Source organism: Scyliorhinus torazame, chromosome 10 (genome assembly GCF_047496885.1).
Source record: "Scyliorhinus torazame isolate Kashiwa2021f chromosome 10, sScyTor2.1, whole genome shotgun sequence".
NCBI lineage: Eukaryota > Metazoa > Chordata > Chondrichthyes > Carcharhiniformes > Scyliorhinidae > Scyliorhinus > Scyliorhinus torazame.
Window position 1 is genome coordinate 226,192,419 of NC_092716.1, and position 21,055 is coordinate 226,213,473.

At 46.7% G+C, this 21,055-nt stretch overlaps 1 protein-coding gene across 8 annotated transcripts in view; it reads right to left on the reverse strand.

Annotated features, from left to right (window-relative positions):
* Positions 1-21,055, reverse strand: part of dennd5a (DENN/MADD domain containing 5A) — a 496,539-nt gene that overhangs the window by 145,244 nt on the left and 330,240 nt on the right. For all 8 annotated transcript variants that reach the window (XR_011933108.1, XR_011933106.1, XR_011933109.1 and 5 more), the window contains 4 exons: positions 16,325-16,456; positions 15,695-15,847; positions 1,140-1,227; positions 483-564 (listed from right to left, as the gene is read on the reverse strand). Coding sequence is in view for 4 of the 8 variants with exons in the window: in XM_072466513.1 (XP_072322614.1) it covers positions 483-564; positions 1,140-1,227; positions 15,695-15,847; positions 16,325-16,456 (455 nt within the window). In the remaining 4 variants the exon portion in view is untranslated. The remainder of the gene's footprint in view (positions 1-482; positions 565-1,139; positions 1,228-15,694; positions 15,848-16,324; positions 16,457-21,055) is intronic.

The window sequence follows — 21,055 nt, forward strand, 5'->3', positions numbered from 1 at the left end:
GTTGTTAAGTTACACCAGGGCAGCATGGGACAGGCTCAATAAACCAGTTGGTCTTTTCCTGCCTGTCACTTTTATGTTTATAACACCAATAAAATGGATTAATTGATCTGAACAAACTTCTTATTGAAAAGGAACATTTGTAGGAATATGAAGACAGAACAGGGGATTATTGGGCTACATTGGATAGTTCTTTCAAAGCATTTACAAAGGCATAAAGGTCAAGTTGTCTCCTTCGAGGCTGTATGATTAAAGTGTAACTAATTCTGTAAAATCAAGGAACTTAATAAAAGCTTACTCCATTTACTCTGCTCCCACATCAGGGTAACAATGGCCTCCCTGTGTGCTGTTATATGATATTATCACCAAGTACTGAACCACACAATTCAAAGTGAATCATTAAACTTTTTCCAGAAGATCATTGAAACATAAAATTAAAACATCTTTGGAGCCAAGTAACAAACTGGTTAGGATAATGAACTCACCTCATATCCTGGGTCAGTGAGATTTTTAAGGGAGGCATGGCAAGACCATCAAATTTTCTTCTCTCCAGATCTTGGATGATTCCTAAGGATCACAAATATGTGGATTTCAAGATATTTACACTTTCATTTCTGCTGCTCACATCCTATTTCAGGTCTTACACCTGTAAACAGCAATGAAGTATAGCAGTGTCATAATAGGCTCTAGCTGTGTGGCATTAGTTACTGGGCTGATAATCTCGAGAGCTGGATCAATACTCCAGAGAATGTAAGTTTATATCCCACCATGACAGTTTGAGAATTTGATCTTTTTAAAACAAAAATCTGGAAATAAAATAAATGGTTCATGAAAAGTGAAGACAAAGCTGTTAGATTGTTGTAAAAACCCAGCTAATATCTTTGGATAAGGAAACCTACCATCCTGACACAGAGAAGAAAAATTATTATCTGACACATTTATCGACCTTTATCTTGTGAACATCTGAAAGAGAATTACGGTTAGAGGTAATTTGGCCCATATGAATTTATCCACCCTGGAAAATCCTAATGCAACTCACTTGTAGAATCCAATTGTTTCTTAAATGAGTCCACTCCTTATAACCAGAACCAACACTTGGAAAATTTCTATTAATGTATATTCAAAGACTGAAAACGCCCTACCTGTGCTGCTGGTGCTTCCTAATACAGCTTCTTTTTTCTCCTTGGTCTCTTGGTAATGTAACAGGTGAGACCATAGTGCCGATTTACCCTATCAATAGAAAATACAACATAATGCAACATGAAACTTGATGTTTGTATAATGCCTTTAATGCAGCTTGTCGCGTTCTGAACCCTGGCTCCTGCAATTCCTGCATTTTTATAACTATCAGTTTGTTAATAAAACGCTGATACTTAGCAATGCAATGCCTTAATTGCTCTTGAAGAGGCATGGCAAATGTACTAGGGGTAGTAGTGATTGTTTAAAATAACTTGAATTTTTGGTGAGCATATCAATGGCCAGAACAAGTTAAAAATAGTTGCTTGACAATTGCAGCGTATTCAAGATGGAGTCAGGATACGCTCTGCCATCATCTCTGGCCCTCCACATCTACAGCTCAAGTTCTTGAGTAGAAGAGATTTGCAGCAGCCTGAATAAACAATATCCTTACAATGGAACTGAACAAGAAGAATGAACAAGTACAGATGCTGAAACTTCTAACAGTGATAGGGAAGACATGCTACTACACCTAGCTGGATTGAACCAAAGCTGGAAATAGAGACCAGATACTACCAGTGCTGATAAACCGTTCTCAGTACTGCAACTGTGCACGAATAATCACTTTGCGAGATGTAGGTTTAACAGATAAATACAAGAAAGTGGGGAGATATACGACCAGTATCGTATAGCACTGCAAAAGCCTGCTGAAGACTGAGATTTCAATTCTAATGCCACAACAGATACTCAGAGACTGACTCGTGTTGGGGATTGCAGATACAAAAGAAAATACTCTGTGAGGTTAATGCTGGAATTTGAGGATTGAGCAGGGAAAGCATGAATCTGGATTCTTTCCCATACTGACGTCAGATGTGCTTTCCTATTCATCAGCCAGTAACAAGTGAGCAACTCCGGTGTTTTCTAGTGTACCATGGGATGCTCAGTTACATTGTCCTACTCTTCTATTTACAATGCACCCTACTTTGATTCAGTTCAATTTGACAGAAGCCTTGCAGTAATACAAGCAGATATCTAAAAATGTGTTCTCACGTCAGCATATCACAATTTCAATCGAAATCACCACTGAAATGTATTAACTGTGGCAGCAGGTTTTAAGGGCAAAATAACCTACTCCTGCTCCTATTTCATATGCGCCATGTTCCATAAATGCAGAATACCAAGGAAACCCCACGACACAATGGGCGGGATTCTCCATAGCCCGACGCCGGAATTCTCCACAGCCTGACGCCGGAATCGGGGCAGACTCCGGTTTGATGCTCTGCACCCTCCAAATTGCCGTCATCGGGCCACATGCCGAGTGCAGCCGCAACGCCGTTGGCGCATCATCAGCCGCCCCCCCGCAATGCTCTGCCCCGATGGGCCGAGTTCCCAATGGCACGGGCCGCGTGTGGTCCCAGTGGTCAGGAACTTGGCATGCCGGCTGCGGATAGTGTCCAGCGGCGCTACATTTGGACAGGATTCGTGCCGCTGGCTGGGGGGCCTCTGCTCGGGCTGGATGGAGTTGTGGGGGCTGGCCAGGAAGTGGGCTTTGGGGTCGGGCTGGGCGGGTATGCGGTATAGCACGGCTGGCGCCATTTTTCCCGGCTCGACACGTAGGGGCATAGGTGTGCTTCAGATCGTCAGCCATGCGCATGCACGGCCCGGGATCCAGCGATTCTCCGGCCGCTCTCCGCGTAATCCTGATGTTCCATGTGCCGCCGGTGCTAGCTCCTCACCGGTATCGGAATCAGTGAGTGATTCACGCAGATTTACCCGTCATGGAGCACTACGGATTCTCCGTTGGTGCTGGCACTTTGCCTCAGACACAGAGGGCGCGATTCTCCACTCCCACGCCGGTTGGGAGAATCGCCTGGGCCGCCAAAATTTCCAGGGACGCCGGTCCGACGCCCTCCCGCGATTCTCCCAAGCGGCGGGAACGGCCCGGTCGAGTTTCGCGGTCCGCAGGCCGGAGAATCGCCGGAGACACCCAAAATGGCGATTCTCCGGCACCCCCGCTATTCTGAGGCCCGGATGGGCCGAGCGGCCAGGCCAAAATGGCGGGTTCCCCCCGGCGCCATCCACACCTGGTCGCTGCAGTCGTGGGCGGTGCGTGAACGCTGGGGGGACGGCCTGTGGGGGGGGCGAGGGGGGATCCTGCACCGTTGGCTTCACCTGGAATGTGGGGTGGCCCGCGATCGGTGCCCACCGATCGTCGGGCCGTCCTCTCTGAAGGAGGACCTCCTTCCTTCCACGGCCCCGCAAGATCCGTCCCCCATCTTCTTGCGGGGGATGACGCCCGTTATGCGGCGCTGGCCGCGTCATCTATGCGGCGCCACTTTTACGCAGGCGACAAGGCCTGGCGCGTGTAGATGACGCGGCCCCGATCCTGGCCCATTGTCAGGGCCTGAATCGGTCGGGACCGGGGCCGTTCCGCGCCGTCATGAACCTCGACAGCGTTCACGACGGCGCGGCCACTTCGGCGTGGGAGTGGAGAATCCCGCCCAGAGAATCCAGCCCAATGTCAGGAAACAGGTAGTTTTATGTAATCTATATTATATTTGTGGGTATTGGAAACAAGGCATAGCTTTAAGTAAGTTTAATTTTGCATTTCTGTTCAGGAAAAAGTTAAAACTTTTGTTGGCTTCATGGTAGAAAAAGGTGGCTGCATGTCTGTGGGTTTTGGTTTCATTTCAAACTGTGTCTGCATTGTCATTAAAGGTTTACAAGGGCAGCACGGTGGCGCAGTGGTTAGCACTGCTGCATCACGGAGCAGAGATCCCGGCTCTGCGTCACTGTCCGTGTGGAGTTTGCACATTCTCCCCGCGTTTGCGTGGGTTTCGATGTGCAGGGTAGATGGATTGGCCATCCTAAATTGCCCCTTAATTGGAAAAAAAATAAATTGGGTTAAATTTTTTTTTTTTAAATTAAAGGTTTACAACCAGAGGCACACACTGAAAAGCATAAGCATTTGTTGTTCAGTTGGCACCAGATACCCAAGAAGAAAGCAGCTCTCACAGAAACTGCCAGCACAGGCAGTACAATGGGGTGAGGGACTGAAACCAGGGAATGAGATGTGCCAGGAAGACTGAAGTCAAAGGGACAAAGAACTAGAATCTAAACAGGGTGATCTTCACTGAAGTTAGAGACAGAGCTGTACGGTGCAGACTTGGTGAAGTTGGCTAGCAAGAAGCCGGACATCCGAAGTAACCCTAACGTTGGTGACACCTTAATGCAGTGGTGTTCTATGGGCATGTCTAGGTACCTGAAAGATTTTTTGGAATCTTGAATGCACGTAGCAATCCAAGACAGAGGAACCCACTTGAAACATTATTTTCTCTGTGGTTTCTGTACTGTAAATGTTTCTTTTCTCTATCCCTCTTTTACAATATGAATGCAAAGGGAAGAAGGCAACCTTCTTCCTGCATTTGAGTGTGTGCAAATAAACAAACTTTTTGAATTCATCCTTTCTCAAGTTTGCCGTGGGGTTATTAATAGAAATTGGATCACACTAAAATCGTAGGGTTGGGAAATACCCCATAGCTTATAAAATGAAATCACTATTCTTTTTGTGGACAGTGGTGAGAGAATATATTAATGCTGTTTAAATTAACTCTCTCCTGTCCATAACAGAATACACAAGATTTCAAGAAAGGAAAGGTTGAACCACTTAAGACAGAGATTGTAGCTGAAAGGGTAATTAAGAATCAGGGACAAATGTGGTGATTTTAGGTATAAGCTGGACTGTACGTTCATCACTAGCACAACAATACACCCTCCGTTGGGTAAAAAGACCCGTGTGGGCAAGAGCATCATTGGTGGGAAGCTTAATAAGATAGCAGAGGCAGGTTATTAGATGGCATGTTCCTGCTTCTGGTTTATCAAAAGAGAAGGAACTTATGGAACGGTGACGGCTAGCCGTCCACCAATAGTAGGTAGCACATAAGGTCAACTGAAGTGCAAATGGAGGACACTCATCATTCGCAGTCTGTATTTTCCAGATGGCAGACAGGACACCCAATGTGGCTGGAGCCTGAAGACAGAATGATGGCAGTATGCAAGGGGCAGGCCAGATTGATATGGTGTTGGGTGGGGAGGGGGTCAGTCAGAGGTGTAACCAGTAAAGCAGCCCAATATGGGGAGGGGAGGGGGGTTCCTCACCACAATAATGGTACAAAATATACAGTGGCCAGAGCTGCCAGATAATTTTTAAGTCTTCAGAAGGCACCTCCATTTTGAGGCATGCTTCTGGTTTCCCACCTCCAGCAGCAGTGGGGCTGTCAGCTGCCCAGTGCCTCAGGTTCTCCCATTGGCCCTCCCAGCTGTGGTGATCTTTGTGACGGGTTTCCAGGATGGACGGCGTAGTGATCACAAAGATATACGAAGCTCTTTTAAAGAACTAAACTAATTTTATTAACACTACTAAATTTGAGTTTGACACTTATTCTGAATAGTAAACATACATGTAAGAATTAAACTACACTCACTAACACTATCTCTATCTTCTAACTATAACTGTTATATCTTAACTAACTTTTGTGAGGGCCACGAAGAATCCAGCATGAGTTTTAAGGATACAAATTTATTTACAATAACACATATATATATATATATCATATATATATATATAAAACAGCAGCAGCAACTTCCCTTGCTGCACACTCCTTCCTCTGGTTCCAAATTGGCCAGCTTTATTTATACTTGGAGTTTACTAATGGTTTCTCCGCCCCCCTCATTGGGGAAGCTCATACTCCCACAGGATTGTAGGATTGTCATTAGTCCCCAGCCAATGGTAAGCAGGCAGGTTATAACATTAACTCTGCAATACACTATGAATCTTATCTTCTTCAGCTCCAAATCTAATCTCCTCCCCAAGCCCAAGAGCCAGTGCAATTTATAGTACTGTCCCTTAGCTCCATCTAGTGGCTAGGCTTAACATAACATTAGCTCTTTACGTGCTGTACATTTGTATAATGTCACACCGGCTGCAAAGCTTGCCTGCCGTTGTTAATTGGACACGGCTCCCGGAAGAAGCCCGATAATTGGCTGCCTCCTCAAAAATTTACTCCATGGTTCCACATTGGCCATTTCTTCGTTCCTGACCTGAATTCAGCCTGGTATTGAAATTACAGCCCGAGAACTAAAACTCAGCCCTTTACGGCTACAGGTACTGAGGAAATAAAAACTGCCAAGAAAAATAACTCAGGATGGACAATATCCAGGCTTGTGGCAAGTGGCAAGTTACATTCGCGCCACACAAATGCCAGGCGGCAATGACCATATCCTACAAGACCATAAGACCATAAGACACAGGAGCAGAATTAGGCCACTTGGCCCATCGAGTCTGCTCCGCCATTCAATCATGGCTGATATTTTCTCATCCCCATCCTCCTGCCTTCTCCCCATAACCCCTGATACAAGAGAGGATCTAACCACCGTCCCTTGACATTCAATGGCATTACTATGGCTGAATCCCCCACAATCAATATCCTGGGTGAGACCATTGATTAGAAACTGAACTGGACTAGTTATATTAATACTGTTATGGACGTGGTGTTTTCAGAACGCCAAAATGTATCATGGAGTTCAACCAACCTCTCCCATTAATGGATTGGTTGCTTTTCCTAGCACACGGCTTTTTTCCTAGGTGTGGGATTACAATTATGGACACGTGGGTTTTTAAACACAAAACACTGTTTATTCCATGAACTCAACTTAACATCTTAAATAAACATTGGATCTCTTAACACCCCTTACTTCAAAGATAACTCAGAAAATATTGCAACAGTAAATAACTCCTTAAAATGTTCCTTCAAACTTCCAAGAGATGTAACACCTTTAAACAGTATCACATCAGGTTAAAGGATATATATATTTTCTGTAGAATGGCAGAGATATAGTAGCTTGGTTGACTTCAGCTCCAGCACCTTGCTTTCTTCCTGCAACTCTCTGGACACACACACATAAACTGCTTTTTCCAACTGGCTTTCTCCCTTCAAGCAACTCACAGCAAACCAGAACTTCTCAAGCTGCTGTCTCAAACTGGGTTTCTCCTTTTAATCAGCTCACAGCAAAATAGCCAGGCACTTTTAAACTGATCTCAGCAAAACCAGCCAGGCACTTTTCAAACTGCAAAACGAAACTGCAAAATGGCTGAACTGAGCTCCACCCACTCCATGACATCACTGTTTTCTTAAAGGTACATTGCTTAAACATCCATGTCTTCAAGGTACCCTCACATGACACCTCCCCCCAAGAAAAAAAAATAAACCATCAACTTCAAGATGGTTTCATTTTTCACTTTTGCACCATCCACTAAGAAATGTACACAGTAAATATACCTTTTCATTTAAAGAAAACAACACACTCAAACACCAGATATAGTCCATTTTTCTTTGTTCTTCTTCCTCCAACCGAAGTCCTTCTCGATTGACAGTCTCTTTGAACAAAGAGACTGTACGATCCATCCATTCCTCTACTCCTCGGCATTTCTCTTCAGAGTCAGATAATTTAGTTCAATCTGACCAGAGTTCCTTCCAATTCTCCAATACAGGAGCATTGGTGATCACAGCTTTCAGGCAGTCAAATGCCTGTTGAAAGTCCGCTGTCCATTGAATTTTTTAACGTTTTTTCAGCAATTCCATCAGTGGAATTATCACGCCACAAAACTTTTGCACAGCTGTTCGATCCAATCTACGCATGCTAAGAAATCACCTTATTTCCCTTCGTCTTGAGGATAACGGAAACTCCGCAAGGAAAGTGATTCGGGCTTCTCCAAATTCACTTTCGGCCAAGTTTATCACCAAACCCGCCTCCTGAAGTCGATCGAAGAACTTCATACAATGTTTTAAATGTTCTTTCCATGTCTGGAAGTTGGAAATAAAAGCAGATTGTCCCACTTTCTCAATGCAATCCTTCAATGGTGGGACAGGATAAGAGTCCGTTCTTGTAACTGTATTCACCTTTCGATAGTCCACACACAACCATTGGGTACTGTCTGGTTTAGGTACCATCACTATGGGTGAGCTCCATTGGCTGCAACCCACTTCAATTATGCCATTTTTCAGCATACTCTCAATCTCTCGGTTAACCTGTGCCAATTTTAAAGGATTAAGTCTATATGGATGTTGTTTGATAGGAACAGCATTTCCCACAAATACATCATGTATAGCCATTTTAGTATTTCCCAATTTATCTCTACAAACTTGCCCATGTGATATCAATAATTCTTTCAGGTCAGTTTGTTTTTCCTCTGGAAAGTAACTTCACAATTTATCCCAATTTTTAAGAACATCCTCATTTCCCAATTTAATTTGAGGTATGTCAAATTCACAGTCATCTGGATTTGGTTCGTCACATTGAGTTAGAATCATTAAAACCTCCTCCTTTTTCTCTCCTTCCCTTTCAAAGTACCTTTTAAGCATAGAGTCTTCCTTCTATCTGGTGTTTTAACCACATAATTCACCTCACTTAATTTCCTTTCAATCTGATACGGTCCACAAAACTTATCTTTTAAAGGCTCCCCTACCACTGGGAACAACACTAAAACTTTATCCCCTCTGGCAAAACTACGAACGTTGGATTTCTTGTCTGCTACCCGTTTCATCACATTTTGTCCAACTTTTAAATGTTGTCTCGCCAATTCACCTGCTCTATTTAATCGTTCCCTAAAATTTGACACGTAATCCAATAGTGTAATTTCCGATTTCTCACCCACCAATTTTTCCTTAATCAATTTAAGTGGTCCTCTTACCTCATGACCAAAAATTAGTTCAGAAGGACTAAATCTGGTAGACTCATTAGGTGCATCCCTAATTGCAAACAATACGAATAGAATTCCTTTATCCCAATCCTCTGGATAATCTTGACAATACGCCCTCAACATAGTCTTTAATGTCTGATGCCACCTTTCTAACGCACACTGCGATTCTGGATGGTACGCAGTTGATTTAAATTGTTTTATTCCTAAGCTATCCATAACTTCTTTGAATAACTTTGAAGTAAAATTTGCTCCTTGATCCGATTGAATTTCTGTATGTAGTCCATATCTAGTAAAGAATTTAAATAACCGCTGCATAATCCTTTTAACTGTAATATTACGTACTGAAATGGCCTCTAGAAACCTAGTAGACACATCCATTACAGTCAAAAGATATTGATTCCCACTTTTTGTTTTAGGAAGCGGTCCTACACAATCGATTAGGACCCTTGTAAAAGGTTCCTCAAATGCTGGAATGGGTATTAAGGGCGCTAGTTTTATCACTACTTGAGGTTTCCCTATCACTTGACATGTGTGACATGATTGACAAAATTTAACTACATCTTGATGTAGTCCAGGCCAATAAAAATGTTTCTGGATTTTAGCTTGAGTTTTCCTTATTCCCAAATGACCTCCCAAACAGAGCCAATATATACACCCCCTCAGATCCCCCAGGGTAAATAAACAAAAACAAATTGAACCCCCCCCCCCCCCGGGTTGCTGCTGGCCATTGTCTACCGTTCTGCCAGGAAGTCCAAGAACGGTTGCCACCGCCTAAAGAACCCTTGTACCGATCCCCTGAAGGCGAATTTCACCCTCTCCAATTTAATAAACCCCGCCATATCGTTGATCCAGGATTCCACGCTTGGGGGCCTCGCATCCCTCCAACCACCCCCCCCACCTTCCCGCCGAGAGCACCCGGTCCTGTACTGTGCGCGGCAGCAGCCGTGGTAATTCCACCACTTGCCGCCTGGCAAACGCCTTTACCTGTAAATATCTAAAGATGTTCCCGGGGGGAGCACATACTTCTCCTCCAGCTCACCCAGGCTCGCGAACTTCCCGTCCACAAACAGGTTCCCCCAACCTTCCTATCCCTGCCCTGTGCCACCCCGAAAACCCTCCGTCTATTCTGCCTGGAACAAACCGGTGGTTCCCCCGTATTTGGGTCCACACTGAGGCCCCAACTTCCCCTTGCCGCCTCCACTGACCCCAGATTTCGAGGGTAGCCGCCACTACCGGGCTCGTGCTATACCTCATTGGAGGGAGCAGCAGCGCCGTTGCCAGCGCCTCCAGACCCGTACGCTCACAAGACGCCGTCTCCAGCCTCTTAAACACAGCCCCCACCCCCTCCATCACCCACTTGCGCACCATCGCCGCATTGACGGCCCACAGAGGTTGGGCAGTGCCAGCCCTCCCATCCCTACTCCGCTCCAGGAACACCCTTCTCACCCTCGGAGTCCCTCGCGCCCACACAAACCCTGTTATGCTCCTGTTGACCCGCCTAAAGAAGGCCTTCGGGATAAAAACGGGGAGGCACTGGAACAGGAACAAAAACCTTGGGAGCACCGTCATCTTAATTGACTGCACCCTAACCGCCAGGGACAGCAGCAACGCGTCCCACCTCTTGAACTCCTCCTCCATTTGCTCCACCAGCCTCGTGAAATTAAGTCTATGCAGGGCCCCCCAGCTCTTGGCCACCTGAACCCCCAAATACCTGAAGCTCCTCTCCACCCTTTTTAGTGGGAGCTCGCCAATCCCCATTTCCTGGTCCCCTGGGTGAAGCACGAACAACTCGCTCTTACCCATGTTGAGCTTGTACCCTGGGAAATCCCCGAACTCCCGGAGGATCCTCGTTACCTCCGGCATTCCCCCCACCGGGTCCACCACATATAGCAGCACATCGTCCGCATAGAGCGGCACCCTATGCTCCTCCCCATCCCACACCAACCCCCTCCAGTTCTTCGACTCCCTCAGTGCCATAGCCAGGGGTTCAATCGCCAGTGCAAAAGAGCAGGGGGCACCCCTGCCTCGTCCCTCAGTGCAACCGAAAGTACTCAGACCTCCTCTTGTTCATGGCCACACTCGCCATCAGGACCTCGTGCAACAGCCTAACCCACCTGACAAACCCCTCCCCAAACCCGAACCTCTTCAGCACCTCCCACAGGTACCCCCACTCTACCCTATTGAAGGCCTTCTCAGCATCCATCGCCACCACTATCTCCGCCTCCCCCTCCCTCACCGGCATCATAATAACGTTCAGGAGCCTCCGCACATTTGTGTTCAACTGCCTCCCCTTCACGAACCCCGTCTGGTCTTCGTGGATCATCTGCGGCACACAATCCTCAATTCTCGTGGCTAAGACCTTCGCCAGCACCTTGGCATCTACATTTAACAACAAAATCGGCCTGTGAGACCCACACTGCAGGGGATCCTTGTCCCGCTTCAGGATCAAGGAGATCAGTGCCCGGGAGATCGTCGGGGGCAAAGCCCCCCCCCCCCTCCCTTGCCTCATTGAAGGTCCTAACTAGCAACGGGCTAAACAGGTCCACATATTTCTGATAGAATTCAACCGGGAAACCGTCCGGCCCCAGTGCCTTCTCCCTATCCCTTTGGCCAGCTCCTCCAGCCCAATCGGGGCCCCCAATCCCACCACCAGTCCCTCCTCCACCTTCAGAAGCCTCAATTGGTCCAGAAAGCGACCCATCCCTCCTTCCTCCAGTGGGGGCTCGGACCGATACAATTCCTCATAAAAATCCCTGAAGACCCCATTGATGCCAACCCCACTCCGCACCACACTCCCGCCCCTATCCGTTACTCCCGCGATCTCCCTAGCTGCGTCCCGCTTCCGAAGCTGATGCGCCAGCATCCGACTTGCCTTTTCCCCATACTCCTAAATCGTCCCCTGGGCTTTCCTCCACTGCACCTCCGCCTTCCTGGTGGTCAACAGGTCGAATTCGGCCTGGAGGCTACGTCTCTTCCTCAACAGTCCCTCCTCAGGCACCTCCGCATACCTCCTGTCTACCCTCACCATCTCCCCCACCAGCCTCTCCCAGTGGCAGTTTACCATAATACACAGATTACATACTACAGTGGTTCGGACCCAGCAGGGACAAGCCCAGGCATGTAACAGTACAACAGTACAATACAATACAGTGGTTTGCCACATTCAACACCTGTTTAAAAAAAAAAAAAGAGTCCAGCGGGGGTGAAGTGGACTTAAAGATCAAGTCTGTCGGGGGCCTTGACCTTCCCCCGTGATCGCCTCAGTCCCGGCTGTGGTGTAGGCACCGGTGTCGAGACCTGCTCGTCCGGGAGCGTGTCGTCCTCTTCTTCACCCAGTAAGTTGAGTCGGTGGAGGGGGGGGTGGTGGTGATGGCCGCCGGTGGGCCTGCCGGTGCCAGACCTTGAAGTAGCTGGGTAGTGGTGGAGGGAGACGGTGTCGGATTGGGGGTGGTGGTGATGGTCGCTGGGGAACCTGCAGGTGCCAAATCCCGGAGGGAGACTGTGTCCTGTCGCCCGTCATGATGTGCCACGTAGGCATATTGTGGATTGGCATGGAGAAGCATGACCTTCTCAACGAGGGGGTCTGCTATATGGCTCCTCGCATGCATCCGGAGGAGGACGGGCCCTGGGACTGTCAGCCAGGACGGGAACGAGACCCCGGAGGTGGATTTCCTGGGGAAGGCAAACATACGCTCGTGAGGGGTCTCGTTGGTGGCAGTGCACAGGAGCGACCGAATGGAGTGGAGCGCATCGGGTAGGACCTCCTGCCAGCGGGAGACTTCAAGACTGTAGGGCTAGGAGGACGGCCTTCCAGACCGTTGCGTTCTCCCTCTCCACCTGTCCGTTGCCCCGGGGTTGTAGCTGGTCGTCCTGCTGGAGGCGATGCCCTTGCTGAGCAGGAACTGATGCAACTCGTCGCTCATGAAGGAGGAACCCTGATCGCTGTGGATGTAGGTGGGGAACCCGAACAAGGTGAAAAGACTGTGCAGGGCCTTGATGACGGTGGCAGAGGTCATGTCGGGGCATGGGATGGCAAAGGGGAATCTTGAGTATTCGTCAATAATGTTGAGGAAGTACACGATACGGTCAGTGGAGGGGAGGGGCCATTTGAAATCGATGCTGAGGCGCTCAAAGGGGCGAGAGGCCTTTAACAGGTGCGCTCTGTCTGGCCGATAGAAGTGCGGTTTGCACTCCGCGCAGATCTGGCAGTCCCTGGTCACGGTCCTGACCTCCTCGATGGAGTAAGGCAGGTTGCTAGCCTTGCTAAAGTGAAAAAAACGGGTGACCCCCAAGGATTGAGGTCATTGTGGAGTGCCTGGACTTGGTCTACTTGTGCGCTGGCACATGTACCTTGGGATAGGACATCTGGGGGCTCATTGAATTTCCCAGGTCGATACAAGATATCGTAGTTGTAGGTGGAGAGCTCGATCCTCCACCTCAGAATCTTGTCGTTCTTGATTTTGCCCCGCTGTGTATTGTTAAACATGAAGGCAACTGACCGTTGGTCAGTGAGGAGAGTGAATCTCCTGCCGGCCAGGTAATGCCTCGAATGTCGCACAGCTTCTACAATGGCTTGGGCTTCCTTTTCGACGGAGGAGTGTCGAATTTCGGAGGCATGGAGGGTAGGGGAGAAGAAAGCCACGGGCCTGCTCGCCTGGTTGAGGGTAGCAGCTGGAGCAAAGTCCGACGCATCGCTCTCCACCTGGAACGGAATGGACTCGTCCACAGCGTGCATCGCGGCTTTGGCAATATCTGCCTTGATGCGGTTGAAGACCAGGCGGGCCTCAGCCGTCAGTGGAAAAACGGTGGATTTAATAAGTGGACGGGCCTCGTCCACATAATTGGGGCCCACTGGGCATAGTAGGAGAAGAACCCCAGGCATCTCTTCAGGGCTTTGAGTCAGTGGGGGAGGGGGAGATCCAGGAGGGGGCGCATGCGGTCGGGGTCGGGCCCTAGGACTCCGTTTTCCACAACGTAGAGAAGGATGGCTGGTCATGGCCGCAGATGGTGACATTATCTAAGTACGGGAACGTGGCCCGCAGCCCATACTGGCCAACAATTCGGTCCATTTCTCGTTGGAAGACCGAGACCCCATTGGTGACGCCGAAGGGAACCCAGAGGAAGAGGTAGAGGCGGCCATCTGCCTCGAAAGCAGTGTATTGGCGGCCCGCCGGGCGGATAGGGAGCTGGTGGTACGCGGACTTCTAGTCAACTGTGTAGAAGACTTGATACTGCGCAATCTGATTGACCATGTCAGATATGTGGGGGAGGTGGTACACACCGAGCTGCGTGTACCGGTCGATGGTCTGACTGTAGTCGATGACCATCCGGTGCTTCTCCCCAGTCTTGACGACCCCCACTTGGGCTCTCCAGGGGCTGGTACTAGCCTCAATGATTCCCTCTTGTAGGAATCGCTGGACCTCCAACCTGGTAAAGGCCCTGTCCGGGGCACTGTATCGTCTGCTCCTGGTAGTGACGGGCTTACAGTCCGGGGTAAGGTTAGCTAAGAGCGAGGGTGGGGCGACCTTAAGGGTCGCGAGGCTACAGACGGTGAGGGAGGTCAGGGTCCACCGAACTTTAAAGTAAGGCTTTGGAGGTGGCACTGGAAGTCAAGCCCCAGTAATAGGGCAGTGCAGAAATGGGGAAGGACGTCGAGTTTATAGTTAGTGCAAGTTTACCACAATACACAGATTATATACTACAGTGGTTCGGACCCAGCAGGGACAAGCCCAGGCATGTAACAGTACAATACAATACAGTGGTTTACCACAAGTGGAATCAAGGAGCCCTAGCAAAATTGAGTCAATGGGAATCAGGGTCAATACTGTCCATTATTTAGTGTCATACCTTGCACAAAGGAAGATGGTTGCGGTTGTTGGAAGCCAATCATTTCAGCCACAGGACAACACTACAAGAGTTCCTAGGCCAACAATATGTAACTGCTTCATCAATTACCTTCCCTGCATCACAAGCTCAGAAGTGGGGATGATCACTGATGTTTGCAGAGTGTTCAGTACCATTTGCAACTCCTCAGGTGAAGCAGCAATCTGTGCCCACATGCAGCAAGATCCCATTAAATTCAGGCTTGGACTGAAATGTAGCAAGTAACATTCATGTTGCATAAGTGCCAAGCAATGACCATTTGTGGCAAGAGAGAATCTAACTATTTTTCCTTGACATTCAAGGGCCTTACCATCACCGAATCCTCCACTATCAGCATCCTAGGGATTACTATTGGCCACAAATGCTGTGGCTTCAGAAGCAGGTTGGAGGGTGCAGAAAAGATTCACGACATTAATGCCCAGCATGAGAGACTTCTATTACATGGATAGATTAGTGAAGCTTGGGCTGTTCTCTTTATAAAGAAGCTGACAGATGTTTTCAAATCACAAGGGGGCTAAACAGAGCAATAGGGAGGAACTGTTCCCATTAGTGATAGGGCCAACAATCTGGTCACACCAATTTAAGGCAAATGCACCCGAGGCAACATGAAATAGAACCTTTTATTTTTGAGTGGTTAAGATCTGGGATGTACTGTCTGAGAGTGTTGGGAGGCAGATTCATCATAGTTTTTAAAAAGGAAATTGGATAGTTGTCTGAAGAGAAAAAATCTACAGGGCTATGGGGAAAAGGCAGGGAGTAGAACTAGCTAAGAACTGTTATGGAGAACCAGCGCAGACATGACTGGCTGAATGTTCTCTTTCTATGCTGTAATCACTTTTATGATTCTATAAATCCCTAATATGTGCCTCGGTTACTTACCTGTTTGACCTGTAGGCCATGACTCCATATTCTTTCTAACAAATCACAGAGACTGGCAATCAATGTATTCTCTTCCACACCTGTGATAGTCACTTCACCGTGACCCAGTTCCACTGCTTCTCGCCCCATTTTCTCTACCAACATGCGCTTAGTCTGTGAAAGAGAAATTTTGGGATTCATAAGCACATCCAAAAATAAACAATGCCTCAGAATTATAATACTGGCCAGCTTTTTGAAAAAAAAGAGAACTTCTCATTCGCTTTGTAAGCAGATGCTAGTGTAGTATAAAATTATGCAAACCAGGTTGACCCGTTCTTAGTTAGCTGATTTCATCAGTGAGTTTTGGAAATAATTGGCCAGAATGCTTCTGGACTGAGGAAGGGGAAGGATACAAAAAAGACAGCCACATTTTCTTTCCTGTTTCCAGTGGCTGCAGCTTAAAGATGCCTGAATGTTTAAGACAGGATTGAGCTTGGCTGGAGTAACCACAGAGGTCAACTAATATAACAATCAAAATAGAGACAGGCATACAAAATGGCTCCCAAAAGATTGCTAGTGTGGCACAATACCCCAGCCACAGTCAGTGTTTTCAGGAAGGAAAGGGAGAAAAACTACATAGAACAAAATTACCTTATTACGACATTCCTTCAACAGGCCCTCAACAAATTTCCAGTTGGTATGTGCAATTACTGATGGAGACAGGTTGGATAACTTAGGCTGACGCATGCCCGTTCCAAGATTCCGAGCTTCCTGTATGTATTTCTTCAATTGGAGAAACAGAAGAATAACTATTGTTTTAACTATCAGAAAGTGCATGTGCAAAACAACTTGCATTGAACTTCAACAGGTGCAAATAGATTTGAGTGGGTTTCTATGTTGGGAGAGGTCGGTTTAAATTTATTTATAAAGATCGATGTGTGGTTAAGGATAATAAACTGCAGAAAAACTAAGTTTTAAAACCAGAAGGCACATATAAAATTCTAGTTTAGAACATTCAAGTTAACTAACAATAATGAAGGTGCACGAGAATGGTATTCAGAAAAAAACTTCAGATATAGTGGCAGGGAATTTTAACCTCCCACTGAAGGGAAATACCAGAACAATATTTGCAATAACCTTTAATATTGAAGTTGAACTCCCCAACTTATTAAATGTGTCATTGTGCATATTAACCCATTTCCTTAAAAGGCCTTTAAAACACATGCATTGGCAACATACACAGGAAAAACAAATATTTCCAGCTATGGACAGCTGTAAATGCAAAAATGGCTGGGCTCTCGTGACAGGTTTGTGTGGTGTGGATTTTTGTATTTTGTGAAACTGCTGAAAATGTGTGTCAAAATCTTATTCATCATAGAGATGAGGAGAACTTTTTCTCTCTTGAGGATAGAGAGTCATTGGAACTCTCTTCCTCAAAAGACATTGGAAGCAGAGTGTTTGAATATTTTTAAGGCAAAGCTGGATAAATTCTTGATAAGCAAGGGGGGTGAAAAGTTATCAGTGATAGGTGGGATGTGGAATTGAGGTTATAACCAAATCAGCCATGATCTTATTGAATGGCAAAGCAGGCTCGAGGGGCCTACAGCTACTCCTAATTCATATTTCTTAAATTCTATCAGATCATAAATTCAAAAACAATGAGAGATCTGGGCCGCAAGTGTTGACGCCGGCGTAAACACCGGAGTGGTGTACGCCGGCATTAACGGGCCTCCTGGCCCAGCAATTCACCAGTGTTCAGGGGGCTAGCATGGCACCGGAGTGCTGCGCGTTGCTCCGGTGCCGATAGGCGACCCTGCACGGCCGGTGCGAGTCCGCGCATGCAATATGCCGGGGACCTTACAGCGGACCGCGCGGAAGGAGGTAAGCCCCCTCCAGATCGCGGCCGTCCGCCAATTGGAAGCCCCCGATCGCGGACCTGGACCCCTTGGAGGCCCCCCCTGGAGTCAGATCCCTCCCCACCCCCCATCAGGACGTCCACCGCAGCCGCGGGTCCGACCTCCCGCCGGGTGGCACCAGGTTGAAACCACGGCAGCGGGACTCGCCGGGAGTTGGACCGGTCGCCCACGGAGAATCGCCGCGGGAGCCTATTTCAGTGGCCCCCGACCGGGCCCGGCATCGAAGCGGCGTGGTGGGAATTTCCCGTGCCCCCGTCGATTCGCTGACCCGGCGCAGGCTCGGAGAATCCTGGCCCTGAATTTTTTTTTTTTAAAAACAAAATGAATTCAAGAAGCTGTCCATTTAATCACTGGGGCCTAGCTTTAGATCTATTACTAATGTCCCTTTGACAGCAGGGGCCTAATATGAAAGAAGCTTAAGATATTGTAGACCCAGTTTCCAAACGGTTTGGAGCACCACAGCAACAACAAAATGAAAGATTCTGGCTGTACCACAACACAAATTGGCAAATTGATTGAGAAAATCAAGGAAAATCTGTTCAGGAATTGGAAGATATTACGCTAATGAAATATAGTTTCAGCACCTTCAACACAAAATGTTGCTACGTTTACCGAAAGAAGACAAGTTAACAGCTCCATGGCTATGTTTGGGTCTATCAATGAGTTTGTGGAAGAGAATGAGAGCTGGACTGAATATATGGAAAGGTTAGAACATTTTTTCTTGCAAATAAGATCACAATTCTTCCGAATGTGTGTGGTGCAAAGATGTATCAGCTCGTGAGAAATTTGGCCACACCATGGAAACGGGGAGGACATTTCATTTGCAGATTTAATTACACTCATTCAGAATCACCACAATCCTAAGTCCTCAGTAATTGTACAACATTTTAAATTACATAGTAATTTTCGGAAGACAGGGCAGTCTGTAGCTAACCTTGTTGTTGAATTGTGCCAGCCCTCTGAATATTGCGAGTTTTGGAAAACATGCTTCGGGACAGATTAGTTTGTGGCATTAACGAGGTCAGCATTTAGCGGCGTTTGCTGGGAGAAGCCACGCTTACTTTTAAGGCGGCTCTAGAAATTTCTCACGGAAACGGCTGCCAATAATGGTAAAGATATTCAAAGGGCCATTGGCAGCACACGGGCAGGTGCACTGCCTCAAGTAGAAAAAGAAGCTGCAAGTAAATAGGTGAACACAGTGGAGTGGTTTAGGTGCGGAGGATCACACTTAGTAAATCATTGTAAGTTTATGGACGCTGTTTGTCACCAGTGCAACAAGCAGGGGCATCTAATGAAGAAGTGCCGGGGTGCTGAGAGAAAATTGGAGGCAGAATAGGGGACTTCAAATGCAAGGAAGCCTCAGTGGATGGTGCATCACTTGGAAAGCTCAGACGAGGCAGAGAAGCACTATTATGACATGTCTGAGGAGCGTGCAAAGCCTATACATGCTACAGTGTAGGTCGATGAATAGAAAATCATGATAAAGGTGAACAAAGGAGTCTCTGCATCAGTAATCAGTGAGGAGATCTTCAGGAAGATTGTGGCTCAAGCAGGCACCAGCCCATACACAGGCAGGAATCAATCTTCGGACGTACATCGGAGACACAATACCATTGCTTGGAGTGCTAGAGGTAGACATTGCATATAACAGTCAAGAAGCAAGAGCATGCCTCCTGGTAGTAAAAGGACATGGGCCTAGTCTACTAGGGCATGACTGGCTGAGGAAAATTCAGTTGAACTGGGGTGAGATAAAGCACACAAAAGTGACAGAGGATATCATTCAGAAATATCCTGAAGTTTTCAAAGACGAACAGGGTACATTGCAGAGCACTACAGTTAAATTGTTCGTAGATGCGCAGGCTACACCAATTTTTTTCAAACTGAGAACAGTGCCCTATGCCATGAAAGGAAAAGTGAAGGAGGAGCTGGAGTGGCTGCAAAGGCTAGGAATCATTGAGCTCATTCAGTTTTCATGTTGGGAAGCTCCAATTGTTCCTGTTCTTAAAAATGATGATAACTGTGTGCACATGTGGGGATTACAAACTTACCGTTATTCAGGTTTCCAAGTTAGACACTTACCCATTGCAGGGGTAGACGCTCTGCTTTCAACTCTTGCAGGAGGCAAGATTTTTTCAAAACTGGACATAGAACATTACAGCGCAGTACAGGCCCTTCGGCCCTCGATGTTGCGACGACCTGTGAAACCAATCTAAAGCCCATCTACACTATTCCATTATCATCCATATGTTAATCTTGACAATAATCCCTCAACATTGTCTTTAATGTCTGATGCCACCTTTCTAACATTTCCTGCGATTCTGGATGGTACACAGTTGATTTAAATTGTTTTATTCCTAAACTATCCATAACTTCTTTGAATAACCTTAAGGTAAAATTTGATCCTTGATCCAATTGTATTTCTGTGGGTAGTCCATCTCTAGCAAAGAATTTAAGTAACTCCTCCACAATCTTTCTAGCTGTAATATTGCGTATTGGAATGGCCTCTGGAAACCTAGTAGACACATCCATTATAGTCAAAAGATATTGATTCCCACTTTTCGTTTTAGGAAGCGGTCCTACACAATCAATTAAGATCCTTGTTAAAGATTCCTCAAATGCTGGAATGGGTATCAAGGGCACTGGTTTTATCACTGCTTGAGGTTTCCCTATCACTTGACATGTGTGACATGATTGACAAAATTAAACTGCATCTTTATGTAGCCCAGACCAATAAAAATGTTTTTGTATTTTACCTTGAGTTTTCCATCCTCCCCAAATGACCTCCCACTGGTACCTCATGTGCTACTTACAATACTTCCTTTCTATACCCTACCATCAATACCACTTGATGAACTGCTGCCCACTTTTCATCCGCCTGCATATGTAAAGGTCTCCATTTTCTCATCAAGACATAACTTTTACGGTAATAACATTCTGGTATACACTTGGACTCCTCTTCCGTGTATGCTTTCTGATACATCTGTTTTATTTCTATATCTTCCTGTTGTAACTCCGCCAATTTTCCTGAACTAAGAATATCCACCTCATCCTCCACCTGGTCTTGTTCTTTTCCAATCATCTGATCAAAAATCGTTTCTGATAATTGAACTTCAACTTTATCTTCACTCTTTGATTTCTCCTATCGTCTTAAACTGTGACTTTGCCACCTTGTTACCACACAATCCGGAAAGATCCCTGGATATTCATCCTTCAACACTTCAGTTGTCTGATTTTCCACTGGTTTATCAACCACAGTAGACATCACTCCCACCTGCATTCCAGCTATATCATTACCCAAGATAAACTGTATTCCTGGACAAGGTAGTTTCTCGATTACTCTTTCTACCACTTCACCACTCTTCCCTGGACTTTCCAACCTTACCTTATATAATGGAACACTACTCTTCTCACCCTGAATTCTACATATTATTACCTTTTCTGGCAATATTCCTCCCAAACTACATAA